General features: G+C 57.3%; 1 protein-coding gene and 1 long non-coding RNA gene across 8 annotated transcripts in view; one reads left to right on the top strand and one right to left on the bottom strand.

The window, feature by feature from the left end:
• The window catches only part of Arhgef18 (Rho/Rac guanine nucleotide exchange factor 18), a 75,510-nt gene extending 49,895 nt beyond the window's left edge, over nucleotides 1-25,615 (bottom strand). Inside the window, exons 1-10 of one of the 6 annotated variants that reach the window (XM_078034832.1) lie at nucleotides 25,494-25,615; nucleotides 17,136-17,264; nucleotides 9,981-10,248; nucleotides 9,002-9,152; nucleotides 7,906-8,020; nucleotides 7,133-7,190; nucleotides 6,766-6,810; nucleotides 6,020-6,097; nucleotides 5,228-5,330; nucleotides 4,930-5,071 (exon numbers count right to left, since the gene is read on the bottom strand). In XM_078034832.1, the coding sequence (XP_077890958.1) occupies nucleotides 4,930-5,071; nucleotides 5,228-5,330; nucleotides 6,020-6,097; nucleotides 6,766-6,810; nucleotides 7,133-7,190; nucleotides 7,906-8,020; nucleotides 9,002-9,152; nucleotides 9,981-10,248; nucleotides 17,136-17,154 (979 nt within the window). In that variant the 5' untranslated portion in view covers nucleotides 17,155-17,264; nucleotides 25,494-25,615. Of the gene's footprint in view, nucleotides 1-4,929; nucleotides 5,072-5,227; nucleotides 5,331-6,019; nucleotides 6,098-6,765; nucleotides 6,811-7,132; nucleotides 7,191-7,905; nucleotides 8,021-9,001; nucleotides 9,153-9,980; nucleotides 10,249-17,135; nucleotides 17,265-25,493 lie in introns of those variants that run through there. The other 5 variants (XM_078034838.1, XM_078034821.1, XM_078034835.1 and 2 more) reach the window with 5 other exon arrangements.
• On the top strand, nucleotides 291-19,614 carry LOC120891533 (uncharacterized). Of its 2 annotated transcripts, XR_005736024.2 has the most exons (4): nucleotides 291-421; nucleotides 11,743-11,836; nucleotides 11,937-16,103; nucleotides 16,342-19,614. It is a non-coding gene; the product is annotated as an uncharacterized LOC120891533 (long non-coding RNA). The 2 variants fall into 2 exon arrangements; XR_005736023.2 differs by having other exon boundaries at nucleotides 11,937-19,614.
• Nucleotides 25,616-26,114: the final 499 nt, after the last annotated feature.

Raw genomic sequence — 26,114 nt, 5'->3', positions numbered from 1 at the left:
GTGCCCCAGGCCGCCCCCAGGGGGACTGAGGCCTCCCCCGCGAGCCCAGTCCTCTTCGGGACTGCCCCGCTGCCCTCACCTCGACCCGGCTCCCCGCAGGCCGCTCTCCTCCCGCTCCTCCACCACTCTAGCCGCAGCCGCCGCCGCCGCCTCCGCCCGGCCTCAGCGGAACCACAGTCGCCCGCAGCTCGGAGCCGGAAGCGGGAGCCAGCGCGGGGTGAGCGGCGCTTGCGCGACCCGCCCGGGGGCGTGGTCCGGAGGGGGCGTGGTCCCGGGGGCGTGGCCTCGAGGGTGGTAGATCCCCGCACCTGGGACTTTGCCTTAGGCTCGGCGCCGAGCGACGGGGCGGGGCGCGGCGGGGCGGAGCGTCGGCTCCGCGGAGGTTGGAGGCGCGGGGACCCCCACCGGGAGGGTCCTTATGGTGAGGGCCATGGCAGCCTATGAGGCGGGTCTGCGGGGTTGGGGGCGTTCCTTCATAAGAGGCGGGCCAACCGGAGCCAGAATGTCGGCTGGGATGGGAGACCCTGTGTGTGGGGCCGGGATGACCGTGTTGGGGGGATCCTGAGAGGTCGGCGGCGCTGGGGTCCTGGGTGATTCGTGGAGCTGGGGAAGGGACTTTTATTTTGAGAGACAATGCGGGCCTGGGGGATCTTGGGGTTAGGGGCGCCTGAGAGGAAGTTGGAGTTGGGAGGATCCTGAAGGAAGATCAGTGGGGTGTGTAGGGGAGGTGGCTGGGGAGGGCACCGGGGGCCTGGGATGTCCGGGAATGGGGAGACAAGGAATTGGAGGCATTTTCTAGGGCCAGTGGGAGCCCAGGTGATTAGCACGTCTGAGGAGGGAATCCTGGGGGAGGATCCCCACAGGGTGGAGGGATGTCTTGGGGGATCAGTAGGGTGTGTGAGCGCGGGGCTGGGGATGTGCGGTGGGGGGGGGGTGCTGCATTTGGCAGTATCTAAGGGGAACTCCTCCTCTGGCAGCAAGGATTAGAGAGGGCAGGGTCTGTTGACAAAGCCCAGCATAGATTACAAGGTGGATCTGGGAAAAATGAGTCATATACCTCACAGGTGTTCTCGGACACCCCAACACGGGTAGCGTCAGCTATCCCAAACACATAGACACCCAGGCAAGTGCCACCAAATACTCCATACCGGCTTCCAGCCACCCTGAAATATGTCAGACACCCCACCTAGATCCGTTGGAAATCCTCAAACATTGAGGTGTAAAAATCAAGCCAAATATTCTGAAAGCACCAGACACTTCTACTTAGGAACCAGCAAATACCCTCAACAAGCTTTTGGACACTCAGAAACATATCCAAGACCCTACATGGGAGCTTTCAGTTACCCCAAAACACACACCAGATATTTCCAGTGCAGATGTTATCAGACACCTGCAAACAGGTGTTGAGAATCTGAAACACATTCCAGATCCCTCCTTGCCAGGTGCTGTTAGACTACCTGTAGACATGCCAGATACTGCCGCAGTGTCAGTCCCCCAGGTGCCATTACATTCCAACCCTGAAGCTATTTGTCCAATCCAGGTCCCTCCCACCCCAGGTGGGGCAGTTGGGCAGTAACCAGGAGTGGAGCCCAGTGACTCTCAAAGTTCAGGCTGGTTAATAGGCCAAGAAGATCTCCCCAAACCAAATTCACTTCAACACACACAGTTACATTGTCAAGAGCTCTCAGTATGGAAGCTGGTGTGGGGTACGGTGTGGGGCAAGTGATAGCACTCAGGTTAGGTCCAGACTTTTAGTCAAGAGACGGAGCATGTCTAAGGAACAGGAGGTTCCAGAAAGGTACAGTCATAGTTTACCAGACAGTCCTTCCCAGTGGCCAGGTCATGGAGTCTGGGTGGCCAAATGGTGGGAGAGAAGTTGAAAGGTAGGTGGGGTCAGACCCTGAAGGGCATTAAAGGTCAGGACCAGGAATAGGACTATGTGGATTGGTTTCTGGGAAAGCATCCCAGCTTTCCCCTGGAGACCACCTGCCCTAATTACCTGGAACATGACCCATTCTCTATTCTGTTTACCACACTGCCAGGCTGCTCCTCTATATGACAGTCACATCTGGCCCTGGATACCTCTGAGGCATAACCAGGGGCACCTGTTGGAAATGAGGTGCATATACTGGTGGTTCATGCCTCCCGACACAGGTGTGAAGGGGGCTGTGGTCAGAGCACATGATTTAAATGCTTGCATTGCCTCTTGCTGGTGAAAGACCTTAGATGACAACAGCAACAAACACAATAATGATGGTGATGGGGAGGGGGAGGAGGGTGACACACGGTACCACTGCCTCTGTGCACCAGGCACTGTGCGAAGTGCTACCTTTTACACACACTCAAATCTTCCTTGATCTCAAAGGCTATATTTGTAAGGGACTTATTGCTCTGCAGGTCACGGTAAGCCACCCTGCTGGGTTTGGCTGGTTTGCTGCTGGATAACCTGGCTCAGGGGTGCCCTCCAGTAAATATTTCCACCTTTGCAGGCCCTGATGCAAACTACTCAGTTCTGCCATTGTTGCCTGAAAGCAGGGACAAGTAATACGTGTACAAACCAGTATGGCTGTACACTAACAAAATCTTATTTATGCACTCTGAAATATGAATTTTGTACTATTTCATGTGTCCCCAAATATTCATTTCCAGCCACTTAAAAATGTTAGGAAAAAATTCTTAGCCTGCAGGCCATACCAAAAGCTGGATTTGACCCTAAGTGCACCTGAGAGTGGGAAACTAGCCTTGTTTTAAGAGAAAACTGTAGACACTGAGGCTGAAAACACAGGTGGACAGGAAGATTCCTAGGAACAGTGGTTCTCAACCAGAGGTGATTTTTGCCTCCACGGGCATTTGATAATGTCAGGAGACATAACATTTGTGATGGTGACAACAGGGGGGCAAAAGAGATTGCTATTGGCATTGAGGTGCCAGTCAACATCCCTGCAGTCTGTGTACTGCAGTTCAGTGCACAAGTTAGGTCTTCATGCAGAAGAATGAACTGGCCCCAAACGTCTGCAGTGGAGGTGGAAAAACCTGCCTTAGGCTTGTAGGCAACTAATGTCATCCAGAACACTAGGGGGATCTTGTGAAAATGCAAATTCTACTTCCATCGGTCTCAGTTGGGTTTATCTAAGTCCCCTAAAGACAGTGAGACTGCAGGTGAGTGGCCCACAAAGACACACAAGTCCTTTAATGACACAAAAATTGAGCAGAGAGACCTCAGGATTTTTTCTGAAAAGCACTGAGGAAAAAAAAAAAACGGAACAGAAATTAAAGGACAGTGATGAACAAGGAAGCAGCAGTGCAGGTGATAAGTGAGGGATTTGGCTGCACCTGTTCAAACAAGCACTCTCAGGAGCAGGCTTCCGGCACCTGCTCTGTGCATGCAGGCTTGACTCTGGATTTCTGCCCTTTCTTCTGCCAACATCCCACCTGCCCCTTGAATTGGATGCCTAATAAAGATCCAGCGAACTCCACCCCCTGCAGAAGAGAATAGAATAACAGGAGGAACAGGAAGCTACCTGCTACTTAAAATTAAGGGCCTCATAATGCTCCGGGTTGTCAGCACATGCAAGACTTTGCAAAGCTCATGCAAGCCTTGGCTGAACACAGCTCATGTGTCACAAAGTTCATTGGAGATCACCTTCTGGAGAGAAAGCTCAAAGCTGGACATCAGTGAAAGGCCCATAGCCCCTTAGTCAGCAAAAGAGCACTCTGGGAAGAGTGGGGACAAGGAAGAAGGAAAATACCCAAGGCTGGGGCAAGCAGAGTCAAGAAATGCAAAACCTGCAGCTCAGGTCAGGAGGAGGCTCCTGCCCAGTGGGTGGAGAATGTCGCTTTCACTGCGAGGTCTGGGTCCATTCTAGGGCCTGCAGTTATCTTATTAGCCTGTTGAGTGTCATCCAGGACAATCTCAGAGGGGACTTTGGGCAACATTCGGAGACATTTTTGGTTGTCACAACTGGAGACAGGATGGTTGCTATTGGGTCTAGTGGGGAGGGGCCAGGGATGCTCCATGCTGAGGAATTACCTGGCCCTGAGTGTTAGTAGCGCTGAGGTCCAGGAACTTTGAACTTGCCTGAGTCCTGCCTGTAAACAGTCTGCAGATTGGATCCTCAATACAAAACACACACACACACACACACACACACACACACACACACACAAAACCAGAGCTCTTCTTTCAGAGCTTTTGGAGCCTGATGCTATTTCTGAGCAGAGACTCTTGCTGTCCCCACCACGGAGAGCTCCAGGGTGGAAGGCCTGTTATGGGTTCCACTGTCCCTGCCCCCCATTCATATGTTGCGGTCCAACCCTCCTCAACACCCAGTACTCCAGAATGTGCCCTTTTTAGGAAATAAGATCTTTGCGGATGTACTTAGTTAAGATGAAGTCACATTGGAGTAGGGTGGGGCCCCTAATCCAACACGACTGGTGTCCTCAGAGAAAGGGGAAATTGGGACCCTGGCGCGCACACAGGGAGAACATCATGTGAAGACTGGAACTGTGCTGTCAGAAGCCAGGAGAGGGACCTGGAACGATCCTTCTCTGGCACTTCAGAGGGAGCTGCATCCTGGAGGTACCTTGATCTCAGACTTCCAACCTCCAGAACTGTGGGGCGATACATTTCTGGTGTTTCAACCAGTGGGCACCTGGCACTTTCTCACGGCAGCCCCCTCAAAGGAATACCTTGTCAGAACCCAGAGTCCGCAGGAGGACTCTTGTAATAACACAAGTGGGTATGTAAAGGGAATTTTTCCACTTCTCACATAACCCAAGTTCTTTCCTGGGAGCCGCCAAGATCTGCTGCACAGGGCAAGGGTGAAACGGAGTGAGGCTATTCAGAGCAAAGGTGGCCGAGAGAGGAACTGGAAGACTGGAAAGGAAGAGAGCGGCTGCCTCCAGGGACTGGGTGGCCGCTGGACTCACCGGAGCTCAGGAAGGGTTTGCTGCAGAGCGGGCAGCTGGAGTGGCCCAGGAAGGTTCCTCGCACCAGCTGGTGTCCGTTGACACATTCCCGCCTCTCTCGGGCTTCCTGAGTCTTGTCCTTTACGTGTGCTGGGCTCTTCCCCTGTGTGGGACAGAGGTGGGTCACAGGATGCCCTCTGTCAGGGCTGGTCCTTTCATACCCTGTGCATCAGCCCCAGCTTGAATCCCAGGGCTCCGGGGTCAAGAGGGCTCTGTGGAGCTGAAGAAGGAGAAGAGAGCCCTGGGCCAGCCCCCTGACCTTTTCCTTCTGCCTGGTGACCCGGCTGCGGAGGGAGCTCAGACTGCGCTTCACCCTGGTGCTCTTGTCGCTCTTCTCGTTCTTACTGGCACCATCCTCGCTCCTGGGGGCAGGGGAGGCCGGTCAGAAAGGGGCTGCAGCCATCCTGGACTCTCTCCCCCGTGACGTCCCAATCCTGCCTTACTCGTTGCAGGATCCCCGGCTCCTCTGCTCATTCACTCAACAAACATGTGCAGGGTTTGCAATGTTTCTGGAGCTAGGGGGCCTGGGTCTGCAGAGGGAAGCGCCACAGAGTCTCCAGCTTGAGGTCCCAGCCTGGGCCAGAAATGGCTCCGTCCACCTCTGACCCCTCCCTCTAATCCATACCCACACCTACCTGCCTCAGGTCTTATTGGTATTAATCCTCCCCCTCCCACCAACACCGTCACTGTACGTCTCCCCTAAATGACTGCCGGTACACAGTCATTTAATACATATTTATAAGGCCGGTGACAAACAAGCCAGCCTCGCTTCCAGCCCTGGCAGAATCTATGTCCTGGAGGGAGACTCCGCTCCTCCAGCCCCCAAGGCTCCTGGAACAATGCTAATCTCTATAAATGTTTGTTGAGTGAATACGTGAGTGTGAGAGAGAGTCAGGGACCCTCTGTCCTGTCTGAGGTCCCCATCCTCTGTCACCATCACTGATTATGCCTGAAGTCCCATTGCTGCTTAGGATAAAATCCGTGCTCAGGAATCCTGACCCAGGGATGCCCCGCCCCACTGCAGCCACCTGCAGCAGCTCTTGACACTTACTCAGACAGGAACTCAAACCAGGTGAGGTTCGACTGGGCATCCCCAGGGCTGCAGGACATGCGAGCCCTCTGCCGGGCCCTGCAGGATCAGAGGCACAGACGCCTGGGTCAGCAGCCGCCCAACTCTCCTCCTGCCCCACCTTCCTCCCAGGCTTCAGGGCACAGGTGCCAGGGCTAAGAGCCCACCAGTCCTTGACCGTTAGCCTGCTCACATAGACCCTGTGACAGGGTTTGTGGCAGGGACCAGTGACATCGGCCAGACAATACCAGTACGAGGGGAATGTTCTCTGACAGATGCGATGTCTTAGGAAGGAGGCACTCTTCCGCATCTGCCAGGCTCACGGCAGCTGGCTCCTCCCCGATCCTGTCCCCTGTCCTCTCCCTTCTCCTGTCCCTGTTTTTCTCCCATTGCTCCCTGACTTCTTTATACCTGTCCCTCATAGCTGTCTACCCCCATACCTGTCCCCTGACACCTGTTACCCTCAACTTGTGTTTCCCACACTTCTCCCAACCAGTCTCCACGTCCGTCCTTCCCTATACCTGTCCCCCACACCTGTCCACTGCTGTACCTGTTGCCTCACTCTCCTCTCATACCTGTTCCTCTACGTCTGTCCCCTCACACCTGTTCCTCTAAACTTGTGTTCCTCACACTTTTCCCTCGCCTGTCTCTGCATCTGTCCCTCATGCCTGTCCACCCCTACGCCTGCCCTCCTACCTATTCCTCACATCTGACCCTTCCCCACTTACCCATGGTACTGGCGAAGTTCTTGAAGCACTTGCTGAACAATCAACCTGGGGATAGGTGGGAGGAAGGAGCCCACAGTCACCCCACTCCCCAGGATGAGCCGTGAGCCCTGGGCAGGGCTTGGCTCCTGGTGCAACCCGATCTGGGAGCCCCATCCCACTTCCCAGTGGCAGGTTGAGACCCAGTCCAGGGGCCTGTGTCCCTTCCCTGGGAGAAGGATGGTCTAGGAGAGAAGTCCCAGGTTATGAGGACTAAGTGGGCAGGTGACTGGCCCCGGACACTTATGGCCAGCCATGCTGCTCCTTGTACCCTCTGCCCTGGCCCCCACCCCCAGCCAGTCCCCAGGCCCTCCACGGGGCAGACACTCACACCTGGTCTGGCTCCACGTGGTCCTTTTCCAGGCATTCCAGCACGGGCGGGTCCCGGCCTAGAAGCAGCCCCCAACGAGGGCACAGGTGAGAGGGCCCAGCCCTGCAGCCGCCCACCCCAGTCCCCTGGACACCACCCTGATGGGACTTGTCACTCTTGGGGAGGAGAGGAGGAAAGAGGACAGAGAGCCAGGGAGGAAAGTGTCCCCAGCTCCCTGAGCTTTTCTGTTAAGTCCTTCACAGGCATGAGCTCAGCGAACTCCAGTGGCCAAAGGAGACAGGCTCATTGTCCCTCCTTATGGAGAAAGCCACAGGGGCACAGACTGGCCTGAATGTGGCCCACTGGGGTTTAGACAGGAGGTCTGACTGACACTGGAGATTCAGAGACAAAGGGGGAGGGGGCAAGGAGAGAGCAAGGGGAGGGGAGAGAGAGAGAGAGAGAGAGAGAGAGAGAGAGAGAGAGAGAGAGAGAGCGAGCATGTGCCCCATGAGAGAGCAGGGGAGACCCAGGGTGTATGGCAATGTCACTGCAATGGGCTATCTGCCCTGGTTTGAGGACCCCGGGGGAGGGAGGGCAGATGCAGAAGATGTCTTCCCACCTCTGGACCAGCAGGACTCTTAGCCCACTGCCCAGTTCCTACCCAGGGGACCCTCAGCCCCGCCACCAGCCTTTGTCCCTGAGTTTCCCCCATGGGACCCTTTAGTGGAACCCCATTCCCTGTCCCCTTCCCTCCCAGACCTGGTGTGAATGAGGAGCACTCTAGACCAGGCTACCTTGCACAGATGGGGCTGGCACTTCCAAGCCAGGAGCAAGTTCCAGGGAGCTGATCTCCTCGCAGGACAGGGGAACTGACCTGGACCTCACTCTTGGCTGGGGGCTGCCACGTTCCTGCAGGGAGTAAGCACCTCCTTGAACCTGGGACACAGCCTGGCTGCAGGCAGTTTCCCCAGATCAAGGGCCCCAACCACGTGTAGCCAGGGCTATAGTCACAGAACTTGGGGACACACTTGCCCCAGCCGAAGGACACTGACATGGCCATAATGTCCATTGCCATGGGCCAGAGTTCTGGCGAGGATCCCCAGCTGTGGGCTGGAACCCCAGCCCCCAAGCTGCAGGAGCAGGAATGCCCACCTGCATCAGGGGCCAAGATGCCCCAGCCTAGGCCCTAGCCCAGCCACACATCCCCCAGCTGTGGGCTGGCCTCAGGTCCGAGAGGGGCCCTCCCTAGCTGCAGATCCCTTCCCCTGCAGACGCAGCCAGCCAAAGGCCCTCTGGGCCTGGCCGGGCGCTCATCAGCTGCATTTGTGGCCAAGGTTCTCTGCCCACCCCAGGGGCACCTCACGGACCTGGGATGCTGCTGTGGTTTGCATATGGCCTCCCCCTCCCCCTCCCATGCTGGAGTCTGTGCCCAGTGCGAGGAACTCAGAGGACAGAAACTTCATCCCAGTATGGTGTCAGGGCCTTTGAGAGGTGACTGGCTCAGATAAGGTCACCAGGGTGGAGCTCCCATGATTGAATCCTGCCTGGTGGCTATATAAGAAGAGAGACAGAGAGAGACCAGAAGACACGCGTGTGCTCCCTGTCCCTCATGCTGGGACTTTGGCAGCAAGAAGGCCATCACCAGATGTAGTCCCTTAACCTTGGACTTCTTTGAATCATGAGCCCAAACAGACCTCCTTACCACTTATCGGGTCTGTGGGGTTGTGGTATTAGCAACAGAAAGAGCATGGCCTGCTCAGATGGACTCTCAGGAGGGGAGACGCCCCCTTCATAAGTGAGTTCTGCGGCTCTGGGAGGCACCTTCTCCATGTGCAACAGGCCTCCAGACGCAGAGGTGCGCTATTGTGCACAGCTGCAGGCCACACCCACCTTGCCTGGGTGTTCTGCTGGGGTCTCATCCCCAGACAGACACCGCTGGGTCCAAGTTTTCAGCCCCTCTCCTGACAGATTCAGAGCAAGGCTAGCCAGTGTCCGAGGGAGACAAGGTCCCGCATCCGAGGCCGAGGCATCAAGGCTGAGCCTGGGGAGAAGGGAGAGTATCAGGGCTTCAGTCTTGTTTACCTGACCACTGCCCCAGGCATCCAAGGGCTTGAGGGGACCTGCAGGGGAGGGGTGTGTAGGCCACAGAGAGCTCCGGGCTTCCCCACATGGGAGGGGCCTGCATCAGCACGGAGGAAGCCTGGTTAGATTTGCCAATGCTACATTTGCATCAAAGACCCACCTTTTGGCACAGACTAGATTCCTATTTGGGGTGATGGGAGGAATGAAGGGACAAGGATGGGCAGCTAAGACCTCTCTTCATTGCTGCTGCTGCTGAGGGGTGCATGGAGCTGAATATGTATCTGTGTTTGGATCACAAGTGATCTCTGACGTGGTGTATGTTGCATGGGCAGTGTGCAAACCATGCCACTTATAGGCTTCCAAGGGCAAATGTACAAGTGTGTAGGCTGAACGTGGATGTGCTCAGGAAAGTGTGCCCAGGCTGGCGTGTGCCCGGGCTGGTGTGTGCCTGCAGTGTGCAGCACAGTCTTGGATTTGGCTTGGGCACGCACATTTGATCAGCACACAAGTGAATTCGTGTGCCCTCACAGGCTCCCATGCTAGTGCATGCAGGTGTGTTCTGCATGCCACTGGGTGTGCCTACATGCACGCGGGTTTGTAGGCACATACGTGTTCATGCAAGCTCATGTCCAGGCTGCCTCTGACAGTGCAGATACCCTCGTGGCCCTGGAGCTAGACGATGCAGGCATGGGGTAGCAGTGTATGCTGGCTTTCCAGACCCCTGCCTTGTCCTGGGGGTGCACCATGAAGGTGTGCAGTGGTGGGGTGTGGGGCAGAGCGGGCTCACCTCTGCCAGCTCCCGGAGCAGCTCCGGGACCTCTCCCAGCTCTGTCTCCGTCTCCGTCTCCATGGCAGGACCTGGGCCCCTGCTGAGCTGGACAAGGGCGAATCTCTTCCACCTTCTTTGTTACAGGGGGTGCTGCCTATGGCCTCCCCAGGCTGGTTATGGGAAGCGGCCCCTAGACCCAGGTCCTGGAGATATTCGCTGCCCCGAAGGGCTTCCAAATCCAGGCTGAGGTCCTCTATGCTCTCACTGAGTGGCGCTGGAAAATCATCTTCCTATAGATTGGTGGGAGAAGAAAGCATTGACCTGGGGCAGCAGACCCAGGATCTCCTGGCCATGAGACCCCCATGCTCAGCACCCAGGCCCTGCCTATGTCCCTCCGGTTCAACCTGTCCCTCAAGGGCCATGCCTCACCTTATCATCCCCATCTGATCATCATGGACAGTCACCTCTGCCCTCCTGCTCACCAGCTAGTGTTTATTCCTGGTTGACATACAATCACTGTACATATTCACCGGGTACAGTGTGACAATTTTGCTACATGTATACAATGTAACCATCTAATGGGATAATTTTAAATATCAGAGAGGCTTTGGATTCCTCTTGAATTCTTCATAAAATATGTAAGAAATTATTGTAAACTATAGTCATTCCACTGTGCTGTAGAACATTAGGGCTTACTCTTCCTATCTAATTGGCTTTGGGGACCTGTTATCCAACTTGCCAGCTTATTTTAAGGCACATGAAAGTTGATGTCTGTGATCCCAGTCTGTAAAAGCTCTGTGTGGAGACAGGTAATCGTTGGTGCCGACGGTGGCAGCGTCCGAGCTCCTCGCCTTTTTCTTGGACTGCTTAGGGGATCTCCTCGCAGGTCTCCTGGACCCTAAGTATCTCTCCCACGCCAGGAATGGTGAGCCACTTGCCTTGGATACAAAATGCAAGTGGGTGCCAAAAACCCCTCAGTTGCTCAGGTAAATATTTTAATGCAATATGTTTTAAAACTCAAAAGTAATGCAAGGTGATCCATGGTGAGTATGTTACCCAAATTTTAAATAATAACAGTATAGGCTGAATGTCTCTTATTCAAAATGTTTGGGAACAGAAGAGTTTCGGATTTCAGGTTTTCTGAGATTTCACAATATTGGCATGTACACAATGAGGTAATGTGGGCATGGGATCCAAATCTAAGCATGAAATTTGTTTCTGTTTCACGTACACATTATGCACATAGCCTGAAGTCATTTTATGCACATTTTGTGGTGCACCTGTGTTTGGGCTGTGACCTGTCCCATGTAGTCGGGAGTGGAATTTTCTATTCTTAGGGTCTGTCTGGTCAGTGCTCCTGAAAGTTTCGGCTTTGGGGGAGGGGCTTTGGATTTGGGGTTTTCCAGATTAGGGATGCTCGGTTTGTATTGCACCCTGTGTTTGTGCTGCTCGCTTTACCCACCTTCCACTGGTCTCAGCCCAGACATCTCCCACCACAGTGGAGCCTGAAACTCGGAGCTGTGAAGCCCCTTTAGCAACTTCTCTCCCCGGCAGGGTAGGGAGACCCAGGCTACTCAGCTCAGCACAAAACATTCCAAGCTTGTCCACCTCCTGCCTGGCCCCCTTGCAGCCTCATCTCCAACCCACCCAGGAGGCAGTGAGGTGCCAGGCACTGTGAGACACCAAAGAGGCAGAGATGTGGACAACGCCCAGGCGCTACTGGAATTTCTCACCCTGATCCCAAGTTGCCTGATCGCTAATCCCTCGACTGCTCCACCAGGGGTCGCTGTGCTTCCTTCCGCGGTGCAGATCAGAAGAGGAGAAAGGACTCACCCCGGCCACACAATGACCAGCAGAGCCAGACTCAAACTCAGGTTTGCTTAAAATGAAGCCTTATGTTCCTCATGAACTGTTCTCTCTCCTCTTCTCTGGCCTTTGCTTCTCTTTCCTCTCCCAGTCATGCTATCTTTGCAGAGAACCGCCCTTTCCCCTGCTTGGAGAACCTCTGCTTGCGCTCAACCCACCCAGAGATGGCCTGGCGAGCTCCTGTGCATCCTTCAAAGCCCAGAATGGGAATGCACTCCAGGCTGCCTCCCAGACTCCTTGAGGATCTGCAAGACAGGAGCTGCCCCTTCTCTGTCTTGGTTGGGACTATCCCCAGGCTTTGGTGGGGAGGTGGGTGGGTGGGCCGGATCCATGGCTCCATGTGAGGCCCATGCTCAGGCGTGGACTAGGCTTCTGGGCCATCTCAGGCAGCCCTTGATGGGCTCTGCTGATTGGTGGCCTAAAGCAGGCCACTGAGGGGAACCGGTCCCTTTTGTACATTCTATAGGAAGCCCCCATGATAGCATTGCCAGATAAAGCATAGACACCCAGTTCAATTTGAATTTCAGATAAGTAGCAAACACGTGATTCAGGAGTCTACCCCAAACGTGGCAATATTTGAGATTCAAATCAAACCGGTGTCTTGCAGTTTCATTTGCTCTGCCTGCGAACCTACCCCAGGGCGGCCCAGCCCGGCTGGGTCCGTCTTTCCCAGGTAAGGGAAGAATGCAGAAGCCCCCCACTAAAACGTAGTGGGGGGCATTCCCAGATGCGTTTCTTGGCTGAGATGGAAAATACCCGGCAGCCCAAAGCCAGGCCTTGGGTCAGCTGTGGATTTTGGTAGACAGGAGGCAGAGGACAGGGTCCCCACCTGCCTGGGGCGAGGCAGGCCACTCCAACTGCATTAACCTCTCCACGGGTTGGGCCTCTTCCTCCTTTTCTTCTTATTATGGTAAAATGTGTATAGCATGACAGTTGCCATCCGACGACCATTTCTGCGAATCCATTTCAATGGCATTAGTCCCCACTCACAATGTCCCAGCTCAGAACGCTCTCATGGCCCCATGCTGAAGCTCTGCCCCCTTCAGCACCAGCTCCCGCTCCGTTCCAGCCCGGGCTCCCCGGGGACCTCCTGTGAGTGGATCCTGCAGAGTGTGTCCTGTGTCTGGCTCTCCCCGAGCGGCGTCCTCTGGGTCTGTGCAGTTGGAGCACGTGATGGAAGGCCCCTGGCTGGCTGGCTGATGCTCTGCTGTCTGGATACAGCACGCGTCTTTACGCGGTGTGACTCCTGCATCACCCGACACCAGGGCGACTTCCGCCTGGCTGGTGGGAAGAACGCGTCTCTCTTTGCGCCCCAGCTTTCCGTTCTTGGGGGTGAGCGCCCAGAGGCAGAGTCGCTGGGCCATGGGTGGTGAAGCTCACCTTTCCGCAGCCCCTCCGTGCTGTTCTCCTCAGCCCTTCTTGCACCTCTCCGAGGCTCGGTCATTCTTGCCCTCTGCTTCCCTGCTCCCTCCTTCTCTTCCTCCTCCCTCTTCCTTTAAACACCGCATCCCTGGATCCTATGGAATACCTGTGGTTCTGGCTCGGGTGGGCTAAGGACCGCCTGGCCCCGATGTGACTTCCAGGGCAGCCTCCTTCCGGATCTGGCCTTTTTCCCCAGGCCGTCCATTCCCAACCCCGGTGCCTGGACAGCCTCCTTCTGACGCCGTCTCTTTACCATTGCCCCCCAAGGTTTCCTGGCGTCTCTGGTTTCCATCCTCTACAAATATAAACACGTCAGGACAGCCTCTCGGCCCGGCCCGGGCCTCCCTCCTTCTCCTGCATCTGGCCTCCCTCATCGGAGGCAGAGGTGGGAGCCAGGCCAGAGCTGGGGGGAGAGGGGTCCTGGCCAACGGTGGCACAGGCTGTCCAGCCCTCCTCCAGAAGGTGCCCTGAGCCGGGGAGGGCTCACCCTTTGCTTGGAAGCTTGTGCCCATCCTCTGACTTATTTCCTGGGAGAGGAAAGACAGGCGGCAGCCCGCGGGGGCCTTTGCTGGCTCTGGTTAAACATTACGCTGGTCCTGACCATCCACCCGGGCTCGCGCTGTCCAGATCCAGGGGAGCCTGGGGGATGGGCTCCCCCAAGTCAAACCCAGAAGGCTAAACATTCCAGGGCTCCCCATTCTGGAGGGAATGCACAGACACGCTTTCATTTCAAAAGTGTCAGCGGCCATCCGTCCTGGTGTCTGCCGGGAGACGAAGACAGCTCACCCAAGGAGTCAGGCGTATTGCTTCTCTGGTCTCATTTTGCTCTGTTTAAAAGTGACTTAATTTCAAAACAAGATGGCCAGTAAGTACAGGCTGAGCGTCCCTGACCCCAGATCCAAGTGTTCCAAAAGCCGAAACGTTCTGAGCCCAACATAACACCACAAGTGGAAAATCCCACACCCGACCTTATGTCCGGTCACAGCAAAAGGAGCAAAATTCAGAGACCCTAAAAATGGAAAAGGACCTTTGGACTATGTGTACGAGGTGCATGCAAGGCGTCAACGAACTTCAGTTCCCATACGCAATGACTCCCAAATCCAAAAGAAAAGAATTCTGAAACCCAAACACTTCTGGCCCCAAGCAACTCGGATAAGGGATCCTCAAGCTGCAACAAGGCTGCAGAATGGAGGCCACAGCCACTGGGCGTTCCTGCCGCGGCTTCGTTAGCTCAGCGTGACCCCAGACCCGCTCCTAGGCCTGACTGACCCTTGGTTTTCCCGTCTCTAAAATGGGCGCACCGCTGCCCTCCACGTCCATGACGACACCAGAGGGAGTCAGCTTCCTGTCCTCATGGAGCTGAGTGGAGAAGCTGGGGATGGCACCCAGCTCCTACTGTCGACTGCGATAGAAGTGACCAGGCAGTGGGCTAGGGGAGAACTGGGAGGCAGCTGTCCTTGTCCACAGGGCGCTAAGGAGGGCTTCCTGGAGGAGGGGACACCCGACAAAGGCCAGAATGAGAAGAGCTGCTAGGCAGAGGCTGCTGGTGAGACGGTGAGACGTCAGCAGGCCAGCTGGAGCTTCCGCCAGTAGCCATGGGGGGCCTGGCGGGTGGGGTGGCCACAGTCCTCCTTCAGAAAGCCCGTTCGAGGTGCAGAGCGGAGATGGGCTGGATGGGCCAGGATGAAGGCTGGGAACCGGGTAAGACCCGTGAGGTCACCAGGGTGAGCCATCACGGAGGCGTCCACCAGGGCGGTGGCAGGAGGGCGAGCTGGGTGGAACTGAGGGCTCACCAGGGCTCAGCGTTCGAGGGACTTGGCAGCCGACAGGAGGGAGGGAACCAGGACAAGGCCCAGGTCTCCAGCTCTGGTGGCCGACTGGGTGACGTTGACAGGATTGCAGAAGAGAGACGGACTTGCCGCAGGGACAGATCCTCCTTCCGAACACCCGGGGCTTCCTGTCTCTCCGGGACCCGTGGTTTCTCTGTCACTGTGTCACCCACCCAACTGCCTGCCGCCCTGGGTCCTCTTTAAAGTGGTCCAGGTCTAGGACAGGGCTAGGACTGACACCCGGGCCATTCTCACCCAAGCAGGGTGATTCGGGGGGGGGGGCAGTCACCTCTGAGCCCTTGCCCAGGAGTCACCTGCTTTCCTGGGTAACCTACCAGCAGAGGCCGACTGACCTGGGGACATGAAGGCAGGGCCATCTGCGCTGTTGGCATGTGTTTTCCCCGAGTCCGTGGTTGGAAGCTTGGTCCTCAGGGCGGTGGTGTTGGGAGGCAGCACGGAACCTTCCAGAGGTGGGACTCGGTGGGAGGGCCCTGGGCCAGCTGGGAGTGTGCCCGTGGGACCCAGACTCTCTGGCTTCCTGTCTCGAGATGTGGCCTCTCGTTCCCACATGTGCTCTGGCCATGGTGCCACTGACCTCGGGCCTTGCCATGATTTGGTTGTGGGCAGTGACCCCAGAGGTCCGTGGGTTACAGGCGTGGCCCCCGGTTTGGCCTTGTTGGTTTGGACGTGAGGTGCGCCCCAGACGCTCCTGTGTTGATGCAGGAGGTGGATGGCGAGATCCCGGCAGCTGGCCCCTGAGCTGGCCCCTGAGCCGGCCAGCCTGACCTGAGAGAACTGAGCAGGCAGGTCCCAGCTTCCGCGTAGTTGGAGGAGTTAGCCGGCCGGGGCCATGCCCTGGGGGACTGTATCTTGTCCTCCTGCTCCCTGCCCTCTGCTGCCTGGCCTCCCTGTCCCCAGCTGCTTTCCTCGGCCACGCCCTTCTGCCACGATGCTCTGCCTCACCTGGGCCTGGAGCAGTGGAGTCGCCTGACCACGGACTGGACCTCTGAGACCATGAGCCCAGGTAAACCCTTCCTCCTCTACGTTGCTTTGCCAGGCATTGTGCTCATGTGAAAAGTTGGCTCACAGAGCACTTTGGGGAGGTGCCTGAGCCATTGAGAGGTGGGGCCTAGCGGAAGTTCCTGAGGTCACCAGGGAGGGGCATGTCCGTGGAGGGAACACCAGGTTCTCAGTCTCTCTTATGCTTTCTGGTTTATGAGGTGAGTGGTTTTCTCTGCTATCATTCCTGCTTCTCTCCCCAGAGCCCCAAAGTCATGGGATAGAGCCTCAATCTTGCATGGGAACCTCCAGAACCATGAAACAAAACAACCCTTTTCTCTTTATAAATTAATTTCCTCATGTATTTTGTTATAGCAATGAAAAGTGGACTAATACACCATCTCAGATCAACTCCTTCTGCATGTGCTCCCTGGGAATCCAATTCACACCACTTGGTCATCTCTCTCCCTAGCAGAGCTGGAGTGGAGCTGTGTTCATGAAGCCATGACTCAGCCCCTTCTTCCTCAGGATTACACCTCCCCATCCCAGTGGGGCCTTTCCCCAGAAGCAGGCTGGAGGTTGTCATGAGGACATTTGCCAAAATCTCAATCCTAGCCCAAGCTTCAACCACACAGCAGAGGGTCTGATGTGAAGCAAGTCTTCCTTCTGTCTAGCCTATTCATCCATCCATCCATCAATCTACTTATCTATCCATCCATCCATCTACCCACCCATCTATCTATCGATCCATGTCCCTACCATCCATCCATCCATCCACCCATCCACCCACCCATCCATCCATCCATCCATCCATCCACCCATCCATCCACCCATCCACCCATCAACCCATCCATCCATCCATCCATCCATCCTCCATCATTCCCTCCCTCTTCTTATTCCAGAAAGGACTCTAGTCCCTCATCTGTCACACAAGATGGTAACCACTTCACCCCTCTTCAGTGAGAGCTCGCTGAGACTGGGTAACAGACGGGTGCTACACAAAGTGCACTTGCTGCCCCTGTTGTCACGGGCTCCTGCCCTTCTCACAGCCAGACACCTGCCTGCTCATCCTCCATGGTGGAGACGGAGTCGGGGCTCTCAGGTGTCCAGGCTTCGTGACTGCTCTTGGTGGCCAAGGCGGCAGCTCTGGAGTCAAAGGGTTGGACGCATGGCTTGGGCTCAGAGCCTGTGGAGGAAGGAGGGGCAGGGGTCAGGGCTGAGCTGGGAGGGCAGAGCAGGCCAGGACTTCGGTCGGTTCTGCACCTGGCCCTGCTCACCCGGGTTGTTGGGATGATGGGAAGAGGGATGAGCTTTTGGCAAAGATCTTTCGGTGACCTCGAGGCCACTGTGTGCGCTACCTCCCTCAGCCTGAGCCTACGGCAGACATTCCTAGTCAAGCGCGAGCTCTTTCCTGCTGAGCGTTTGCTCTGTTTTGAGCAGCCGTGGCCAGCCGATCCACGTGGCTTCACCAGATGCAAGTTCCAGATGCAGGAGAGGCTCTAATGGGGGAATTCAGTCTCCCTCTTCTTTCCACATACCCTCATCTCCCTTCTGACCTTGAAGTCCCAAAGTCCCAGAGTTCCGGGGACCCGTGGGCAGCACAGTGGAGAGGAGAAAACAAGGGCTTTGGGGTCCACCAGACAGGTCCTTCCAGAACCCTCCAGTAATGGTTGTACGAGTTTGGAAAGTATCCAGGGTTCCTGTTCACTGTACAGCGGGGGTTCCCCGCGGCTGGGTGGATCCCATCTCCCGGTCCTCCTGTTCCAGGGTACTTATGACGGTGCTCTGGGGTTTGCTCCCTAAAGGGTAGGAAGATACACTGCACCATGTCCATAGCTGATGTAGCCAGCAGGGGACGGAGAGGGAGGTGACGCCCCTGCCCACCCCAATGTGGGATGAACCGAGGGAGGGCGATGGGCAGTGCTGTCTGTACCCACTTTATATTCAGTGGTGGGAGCTGGGGCAGGTGGAGATTGTAGGTCAATAGATACAAGTAGGTGAATTTCTTTTCTTTTTTCTTTTGTATTTTTAGGTTGAATTCAGGGGCACTTAAACACAGAGTCACATCCCCAGCCCCTAGGTATATATATTTTAAAATATTTTTAGATGTTGATGGACCTTATTTTATTCACTTATTTATATGCGGTGCTGAGAATCGAACCCAGTGCCTCACACATGCTAGACAAGTGCTCTACCACTGAGCCGCAACTCCAGCCCTTATTTTTATTCTTTATTTTGTGATAGGGCTTCACTGAGTTGCTGAGGCTGGCCTTGAACTTGCTCTCCTCCTGCCTCAGCCTCCTGAGCCACTGGGATGACAGGTGTGCACCACCGTGCCTGGCTCATGAATTTCTTTTTAGGTTAATGAAAATATTCTAAAATTGATGTGGTCTCGGGTGCACAACTCTGTGAGTGTGCTAAAAACCCTGGGCTTGTATGCTTTAAGTTGGTAAATTGCATAGTAAGTGAATTATATCTCAACAAACAGTTACAACACAGTGTGGCGGGGGCCCCGGGCCAAGCCCTGGAAGGCAGGCACCGGTGGTGGAGGACACGCCGTGCTGTGGCCAGCCGTGGCCTCCACCAGGACACCGTCCCCACCCCTCGCTACCCGCGGCAGGTCGGAGCCACTCGGTGCCCTGTCCTCATCAAGCCTTGAAGCTCCCCTCTCCCCACCCTAGAGCTAAGGCATTTCTTGCCTTGGTCAGAACTAAACAGTCTGCGAGGGAAGAGGAAAGACAGGCGCAGGGGTCCGTCCTGGAGGCCGATGGGGGCCCTGGGGGACCGGGAGTCCCCAGGGGCAGCAGGGGGCAGTGGGGTCTGCCTGCCCCAGTAGGTGGGCCTGTGAGGAGGCCTGAGGACAGACAGACCCTCCCGCCCTGTGCTAGTGAATCCTGAAGCTCTGGGATCCAAGGCCAAGGATCAGGGGTCAGGGCTGGGTCAGTCTTTATGTGGACGTTTCTGACCCCAGGGACAAGCCAGAGTCTGACCTGGTGACACACTCAGCCCTGATCCTGTTTCAGAGACTGAGTCCCAGTCACAGATGAGCCCCATCCTGGTGTCAGACTGAGCCCTGACCTTGGTGTCACGGTCCGGGCCTCATCTTGCTGTCAGGATGAGCCCAGATCCCGGTGTCACAAGCCAACCCCAACCCTGGTGTCACAGACGGAGCTTCCAATCCAGGGCCACACACTGGACCCGGACCCCAACACAGACTGGGCCCTGAGCCTCGGGTCACACATGGAGCCCTGATACTGGGGACAGATTCGGCCAGGCTCCTGGTTTGTCCCCCGTCACTGCCCCCAGCGCAGCCCAGCCCCGGGCTGCAGAGCACAAGCCCATCACTGCCCTCCTCCGTCTCCTCCTGCGAGACTGAGGCAGCTTCCCGATGAGCAGGCCGCAGGGTGGAGACCGGCCTCCCTCTTCCTCACCCCCCCAGGACGCCAGCCTTATCGGTTTCACCTCTGTGACATCACTCTGTCCCCTCTGTACTCGGTCCTTGTCTCCGTTTCAGCCCTTCCTACAACCTATAACAACGCCTGGTGTCATCACTGAGCCCCGACCCCCGGTCATGGCCTGGGTCCTCACCTGAGGACTGAGCCTGTTCCCAGTGTCATGAACTGGGTCTTGGACTGAGCCCCCATCCCAGGGTCACAGACGGAGTCCTCATCTGAGGAATGAGCCCAATCCCAGTGTCATGAACAGACCCCTCACCTGTCGAGCCCTGATCTGATGTCACAGACTGGTCTTCATGCCCTCTCATAGGCTAGACCTTTGTCCCCATGTCCTGGGCTGAGCCCTGGCCCCAGTGTCCTAGGTGAGCGCCATCAATTGCCAACCACAACTCCCGCTAACCTTCAGCCACCAGTCTCTCCCGTCCAGTCCATCTCTGTCTTCGGGCGGGTGTGTCTTCCCAGCACCACACTTCGGTGGTCACTGTCCTTTTACTGCCCTCCCCCATAGGCACCAGTCTCCTTAGAATGTCACTCAAAGCTCTCCGCAGCCTTCCCTCTCACGTCCCCTCCCTCACGGGTCCCCACCTCCCCATTCTGCTTGTGGCTCTGGCCTGTTCCCTCCTCCTTCCTGCCCTTCCTGCAGGAAGCTGAACTCCGGCCTTGCTCTGAGTTGTTGTTTGCTCTTCCTGGACCAGGGCTCTGCAAAACCACGGCTCAGCAAATCTGGGTTCTCAGGCATCCAGCAGTAAACTCTTGGGTGTGTGGACCACGTCCTAGATGCCTGCCTAGGTGCTTCTCATTCTCCTGTCCCCAGTGTCCCCAGGAGTCCTAACTTATCGAGCGGGGAATGGAGGCTTGGAGAGGTACATTGACTCTACCAAGGTCACACCAGACTGGCACAGGACAGAGCTGAGGTTGAACACGTGTATTTCTGAATTCAGAACAAGGACTCACACCCACCAGCCTGTCCTGGGCCGTGTCGGGCTGGGCAGGGTCTGTGCTCACGGGCTTGTTGATGAATGGATCGATTCACGATGGATGGTTGGAGGGTTAATTGGCTGGCTGGAGGGTTGGATGGCTGGTTGGATGGACAGACGGATGGCTGTATGGATGGAGGGTTGGCTGGATGGACAGACGGATGGCTGTATGGATGGAGGGTTGGCTGGATGGACAGACGGATGGCTGTATGGATGGAGGGTTGGCTGGATGGACAGACGGATGGCTGTATGGATGGAGGGTTGGCTGGATGGACAGATGGATGGCTGTATGGATGCAGGGTTGGCTGGATGGACAGACGGATGGCTGTATGGATGGAGGGTTGGTGGGATGGACAAATGGATGAATGGTTAGATTAGATGTATGGTGGTGGATGGACAGGAGGATGGTGGTTGGATGGGGTGGGCGGGTGGGTGAGGTGGTGACTTGTCGGCTGCTTGACTGGCTGGTGGGTGGACGGAGGGTCCACGTTGGAGGAAGGTGGAGTGTCTGTGTCCAGAGGCAGTGATGGGCTACATTCCGAAGATGGCATTCTGAGGAGATGCAGGGGGAGAAATGGGAGGAAGAGGGGAGGGGCCAGGCGGGGAGGACACAGGTGACCTACAGGCACTACCTAGGCACTCCCTGGGGAGGGGGAAGCGTGTGGACAGAATGGGCCCCTCACTGCAGGGCTCAGTCCCCTCTTCCAGGGCCAACCCCGCGGCTGCCCTGGCAAGTCCCCTTAGGTCCGGGGCAGCCAATGGCCGAGCTTCCGAGGGGCCCAGAATGGCTATGGCTGTGGTTCTCAGGGCGCCCAGAGGAAGGGATGCTGCTGTGAGAGTCACTGGGGGAGGAAAGTCAGGGATGGGGCTCAGCCGCACTCGGCCCCCCTCACCCTTTGCCGCTCTCCAGGGGGCCGCCCACCCGCCTGGGTTCAGGTCCAGGGTAGCCTCCGCCAGCCCCAGCAGCATCAGCCATAAAAGGGTGTAAGAATCACTGTCAGTCCCCTTGGCTCACTCCCCCACCTGCAGCCTGTAAATCACGGCCTCAACCTGCCTGGAGGGAAGGCACCGGCCAGGAGCAGAGATTAACAACAAAGATTAACAGACCTCCCCGGGGACCCAGGTCACAGGAGACACCACCGCCATCCACGGTTCATGCACTGATTCTTCAGGATCGCGTCCACTGATGGATTTTTATACCCTCCCCAGGTGCTTGGGCCGTCCACATTGGCTGCTTTATTTACTGATCAGAACCCACCACAAAGGTGACCCCAGAACAAACTTGGCTTCAAATTCTAGCTCCTCCAGCATGTATTTGCTGTGTGACCTTTTGAGTAAGTCACTCAACCTCTCTGAGCTCAACTTCACGAAGGCTCAACAACTGGCAGTAATTTCTACCTTTATGACCACTATTCTGTTGCTTCCCAGTTCCCCAGCTCCCCTATTTCTTTCCAGCCCCAATCACACCCGCTGGGGACCCCTGACACTCTCACCTGCTCCCTGACCCCAGCACAGTGTCTGGTACACCATAGGCCTTTAGGGAGAGTCTGTGGGTTGAAGGAGCTAGTGAGCCCCATGCTGACCCCCTCCTTCACAGAACACAAGCCACTCCAACAAGGACTTGGCTCACGAGGGCAGCGGTGGCAGGTTTGGTGAGGCTGAGCCGGGCAGCTGGCCTGACCAGGAGGGGCTCCTGTTGGTGGGTGGAGGCACAGAGGCTGAGGAAATCTGGAGGCCATGGGTGCACGGCCAGCTCCTATCACAATGACCCCCCATATCTCGGGGGCCCAGACGCCACCTGGGTACCCTCAAGAGCTAAACTCCCCCCAGAGTTAGAAAGGGACAAGTTCCTGGAGGAGCCCAGGGAGACCAGCGGGGCCCACAGGTCAGTGATGTCCCCAGGGCTCGGGCGATCGGGGGTCATGGGATCTGGGGCAGCTCAGGCAGTATCTGTCCCCCAGCCAAAAAAAGGGGATTGTGAGCCGGCCGCCCGGAGTCCCTTCCTGAGTGGATGGTGCCCGCTGGTCACCGCCTGCCGCTTACCTCTCTTGAAAGCCCACCGCTTGAGCCACAGCTTGGAGAAGGCCGGCCAGGAGTGGTTGAGCGTGGCGCCTGCCATGGGGCCCCGAGTGAGAGTGATGAGCAGCCGGGCGAGGAGCTGGGAGCGGGCTGGGAATCCCTGCCAGGACCCACTGCCAGCAAGGGGCGGAGACTGCAGCCAGGGTCTGCCAGACGCATCAGCTGATGGGAGCCCGGGGCTGGGGGAGGAGGGCCGGGTTTCCAGCTGGGGGGCCAGAGGACCCCAGGCTGGGGGGTCAAGCCCTGAGCGCCCCGATTACCCAGTCCCAGGGCCTCTCGCCCTGGCCAGACAAGACATCATAGGAGAGAACACGTGCAGCCTGGGTCCTGTAGGCAGCCTGTGTGTGTGTGTGTGTGTGTGTGCGTGTGTGTGTGTGTGTGTGAGTGTGTGCCTCTGTCTCTGTTTGACAGTGCATTGATGTCAGTGTACAGAGGGTATATTTGGGAGCTTGTGAGTGTTTACTTGCCAGTCTTGGGTGTCAACTTGTCTAGATGGGAGTGTAGTCAGCGTCTAGGTGGTTTTGGAAGTCGGTGATACTGTGTGTGTGTGTGTGTGTGTGTGTGTGTGTGTGTGTGTGTGTGTGTGTGTGTGTGGTCCCTGGGATTCTGTTGGGATGCATCTCCGTGTCTGGTCTGTGCTGTGCTGTCTGAGGGTTTCTGGCGTCTGCCTGGAATTTGTGAGTCTCTTTCTAGGTGTGTATCCCGTGTGTGCCCAAGTGTGGCGCCTGTGTGGTGCGCGGCGAGTACGCGGGACCCGGGGCCATGCACGCAGTGCTGCCCCCTGGTGGTGGAAGCCCAGAGCTCTTCCTGCGCACCGAGGCCGGGGCCCTGGAACCCGCCGCCCAGCCGCCTGGAGGCGCTCACAGGAGCCCACGGCGGGTGGCAAAGTGCCGGCCACCTCTGCACCCGCGCGTTCCCCGAAGCCGAAAGAAGACGCGACCCCGAGGCCCGAGGCACCCGCACCCCACTCTCAGCCCTGTCCCCCGGGCCCTGCCCTGGCGCTCCTCGGGCGGCCGCACCTCCCGCCATGCTCTGCCGGGGATTGCAAGCTGGATCTCCCAGGTCCCCCTTTTAGACAGGGCCCAGCACCAGCTCCACGAAGGTCTCTGCTGCCCCTGGTCCCCTGCTTCACTCAAGGCGCTTCTCCTTTGGGGGCCCGAAGTCTCTTCCCATGGACCCACGTGGAGGAGCAGCTTCCCTGGCTGCCAAACCTCACCCCGCCAGGGAAGAGCTGCCCTCGAGCAGGGTCCCAGGAGGTGATGGTCGTCCTGTTTGAGATGGGACCCTGAAGGAGCCCACCCTGGGGTACAGCGGTCCCCCTTATCTTCAGGGGTGCCTTCAAGACCCCCGTGGATGCTGGAAACCACAGACAGCACCCAGTCCTGCACACCTGTCCCTCCAGCACCCTCACCTATGGCAAGGTTTAATCTATAAATCAGGCACAAAGATTGACAACAGGAACTGAGAGTAGAGCAACCCTCACAATAGGCTAGTGACCGTTTGCAGACGGGATCTCTCTCCCTTACAGTTTTGAGCCTGCAGTTCACCGGGTAAAGGAAACGACAAAGGGTGTAGCTGTGGCTCAAGGGACCACGGGACTTGCTTTGAGGTTGGGACCAGTTTTGGGTCTTTCTTGAGTACAACACAAAGTTTCTGGTGACACACAGGTGACAGTCACATGGGTGGGGACCGCCCAGGCCCAAGGCTCTGGTGCAAGAACAGATTATAAAGGGGAAGATGAGCCACTGTGGCTTGTCAGGCACTGCACTAAGATCTCACGCACCAGACCCCACGGCCGCCGGTTCACGGATGAGCAGCTGAAGCCCAGAGAGGTTAAGCCAACTTGCTGGTGAACACACAGAGGCAGGGGAGCCGGGATTTGAACCCACGTCTGCCCAACAGTCATCATAGTATAGACAACAGCTGGACCGAGCACCAGCATGTGTCCAGCCCTGTGTAGGAGCTGGGGGCAGCAGGGAGGCTGTGGAGACAGCCCCCAGAGTCACGCTGAAGGGTTTGTGATCGCCTTCTGCTGGCTTTTCATGAAAAGGCTTCCTTTTCCGGAAGTTCTCCTAGAGGGACTCACAGTCACCCCAGGGGAACTCAGTGGAGACAGCCCTCTCTTGACTGCCCTTGGGTGTCAAGCCCTTTCCTCAGAACCACAGGTTCTGTAGACATTTGAATGGCCCCTGTGGAACCCACCAGTTCCTTCCTTCCCAGTCCAAGCCGTCAGCTCGGGGGGCCACATCCTGGGACCCCAGGGGGCCCTTCCCTGCGGCATCCGGGCTGGGAGGAAGCTGAGAAGAGGGCGTGCCCATGCAGACCACAGCCCGCGGCCGCGCCCCCCCCCCACAGCTGGTATGGGAGGCTGTCCACCCTTCTAGAGGGGTCTGTGGCCAGAAGGAGGACGGGGCTGCTGGGTCCCTGGGAACCACGTCAGGGGAGAGTGGGAGGGGCCCAGGCACCAAGGGAGTTGCAGGGTGACAGGGATGGAATGAATGGGGATCGAGACCCCGTGGCAGTCGCCAGTCAGTCCGCTGTTCCATCTGCAGATTCCAGGGAGGCCCATGGGGGACCCAGAATCTGCAGATGGAACAGCGGATGACTGGCGACTGCCACGGGGTCCTCCGATCCCCATTCATTCCATCCCCTGTCCCCAGCAACTCCTTGGCTGCTGGGCCTCCACTCTCCCCTGACCCCGTGGCTCCTCAGGGACCCCAGCAGCCCCGTCCTCTCTTCTGGCCACAGACCCCTCTAGAAGGGTGGACAGCCTCCCCACCCTCTTAGGAAGTAGGTGGCTGGACTGTGATGCCCGGTCCATCTGCCTGCTACCCCGCAGGCCTCCAGGTCCCCTGCTGCTGTCCCCTGGGGCCATCTGACCCCGCTGTCTGGGAGGTGACTTACCGGAGGGCGCCTGGTTCTCGGTGAGGTGGGTACCCAGCCTGGCTACCAGCTCCTGCAGCCCACACTGCCCGTGGCTAGGGTTTCCAGCCAGCGCAGGGGAGTTGGCCCCAGAGCCTGGCGCAAGCCACAGGATGATACAACTCTGCCCCAACTTCCCCTTCCTCAACCGCCGGCCCCAGCTGTGGGCAGACCAGGGGTCTGGGAAGAGGGCAGAGAGCAGGGGCTGGAGGAGCGCGGGCCCTCCCCTCCCCCAGCCCCTCACAGGCAGGTGTGGGAGGTGGAGCAGGACCTGGGAGGCTCAGCACCCTCCCCTCCCCCACAGCTTCCTGCAGAACCAACTGCTCAAGAGGAACGGGGTGTGGGGGCCTCACCCGGGCACATGGGTGCAAGGCATCACGTGTCTCCACAGAGACCAGCACTCAACACACACGGGAACACAAGGGAACACACGGGGAGAGAGACGCAGGTGTCCACGTGGTGTGCGGGGAAGGGCTCACAACCACCTCTGTGGGTTGTAGCGTTTTTGGGTCGACTCTCCTGGGCAAGTACCCTGGCCATGGCTGACGCTGCCCACCCGTGCGACCTCACCGAGTCACTGAGGGTGGAGTCAGGGAGAAGTGC

Source organism: Ictidomys tridecemlineatus, chromosome 2 (genome assembly GCF_052094955.1).
Source record: "Ictidomys tridecemlineatus isolate mIctTri1 chromosome 2, mIctTri1.hap1, whole genome shotgun sequence".
Taxonomy (NCBI): Eukaryota; Metazoa; Chordata; class Mammalia; order Rodentia; family Sciuridae; genus Ictidomys; species Ictidomys tridecemlineatus.
Note: the sequence above shows the minus strand (reverse complement) of the source record. Positions and strands in the feature narration are given on the sequence as shown.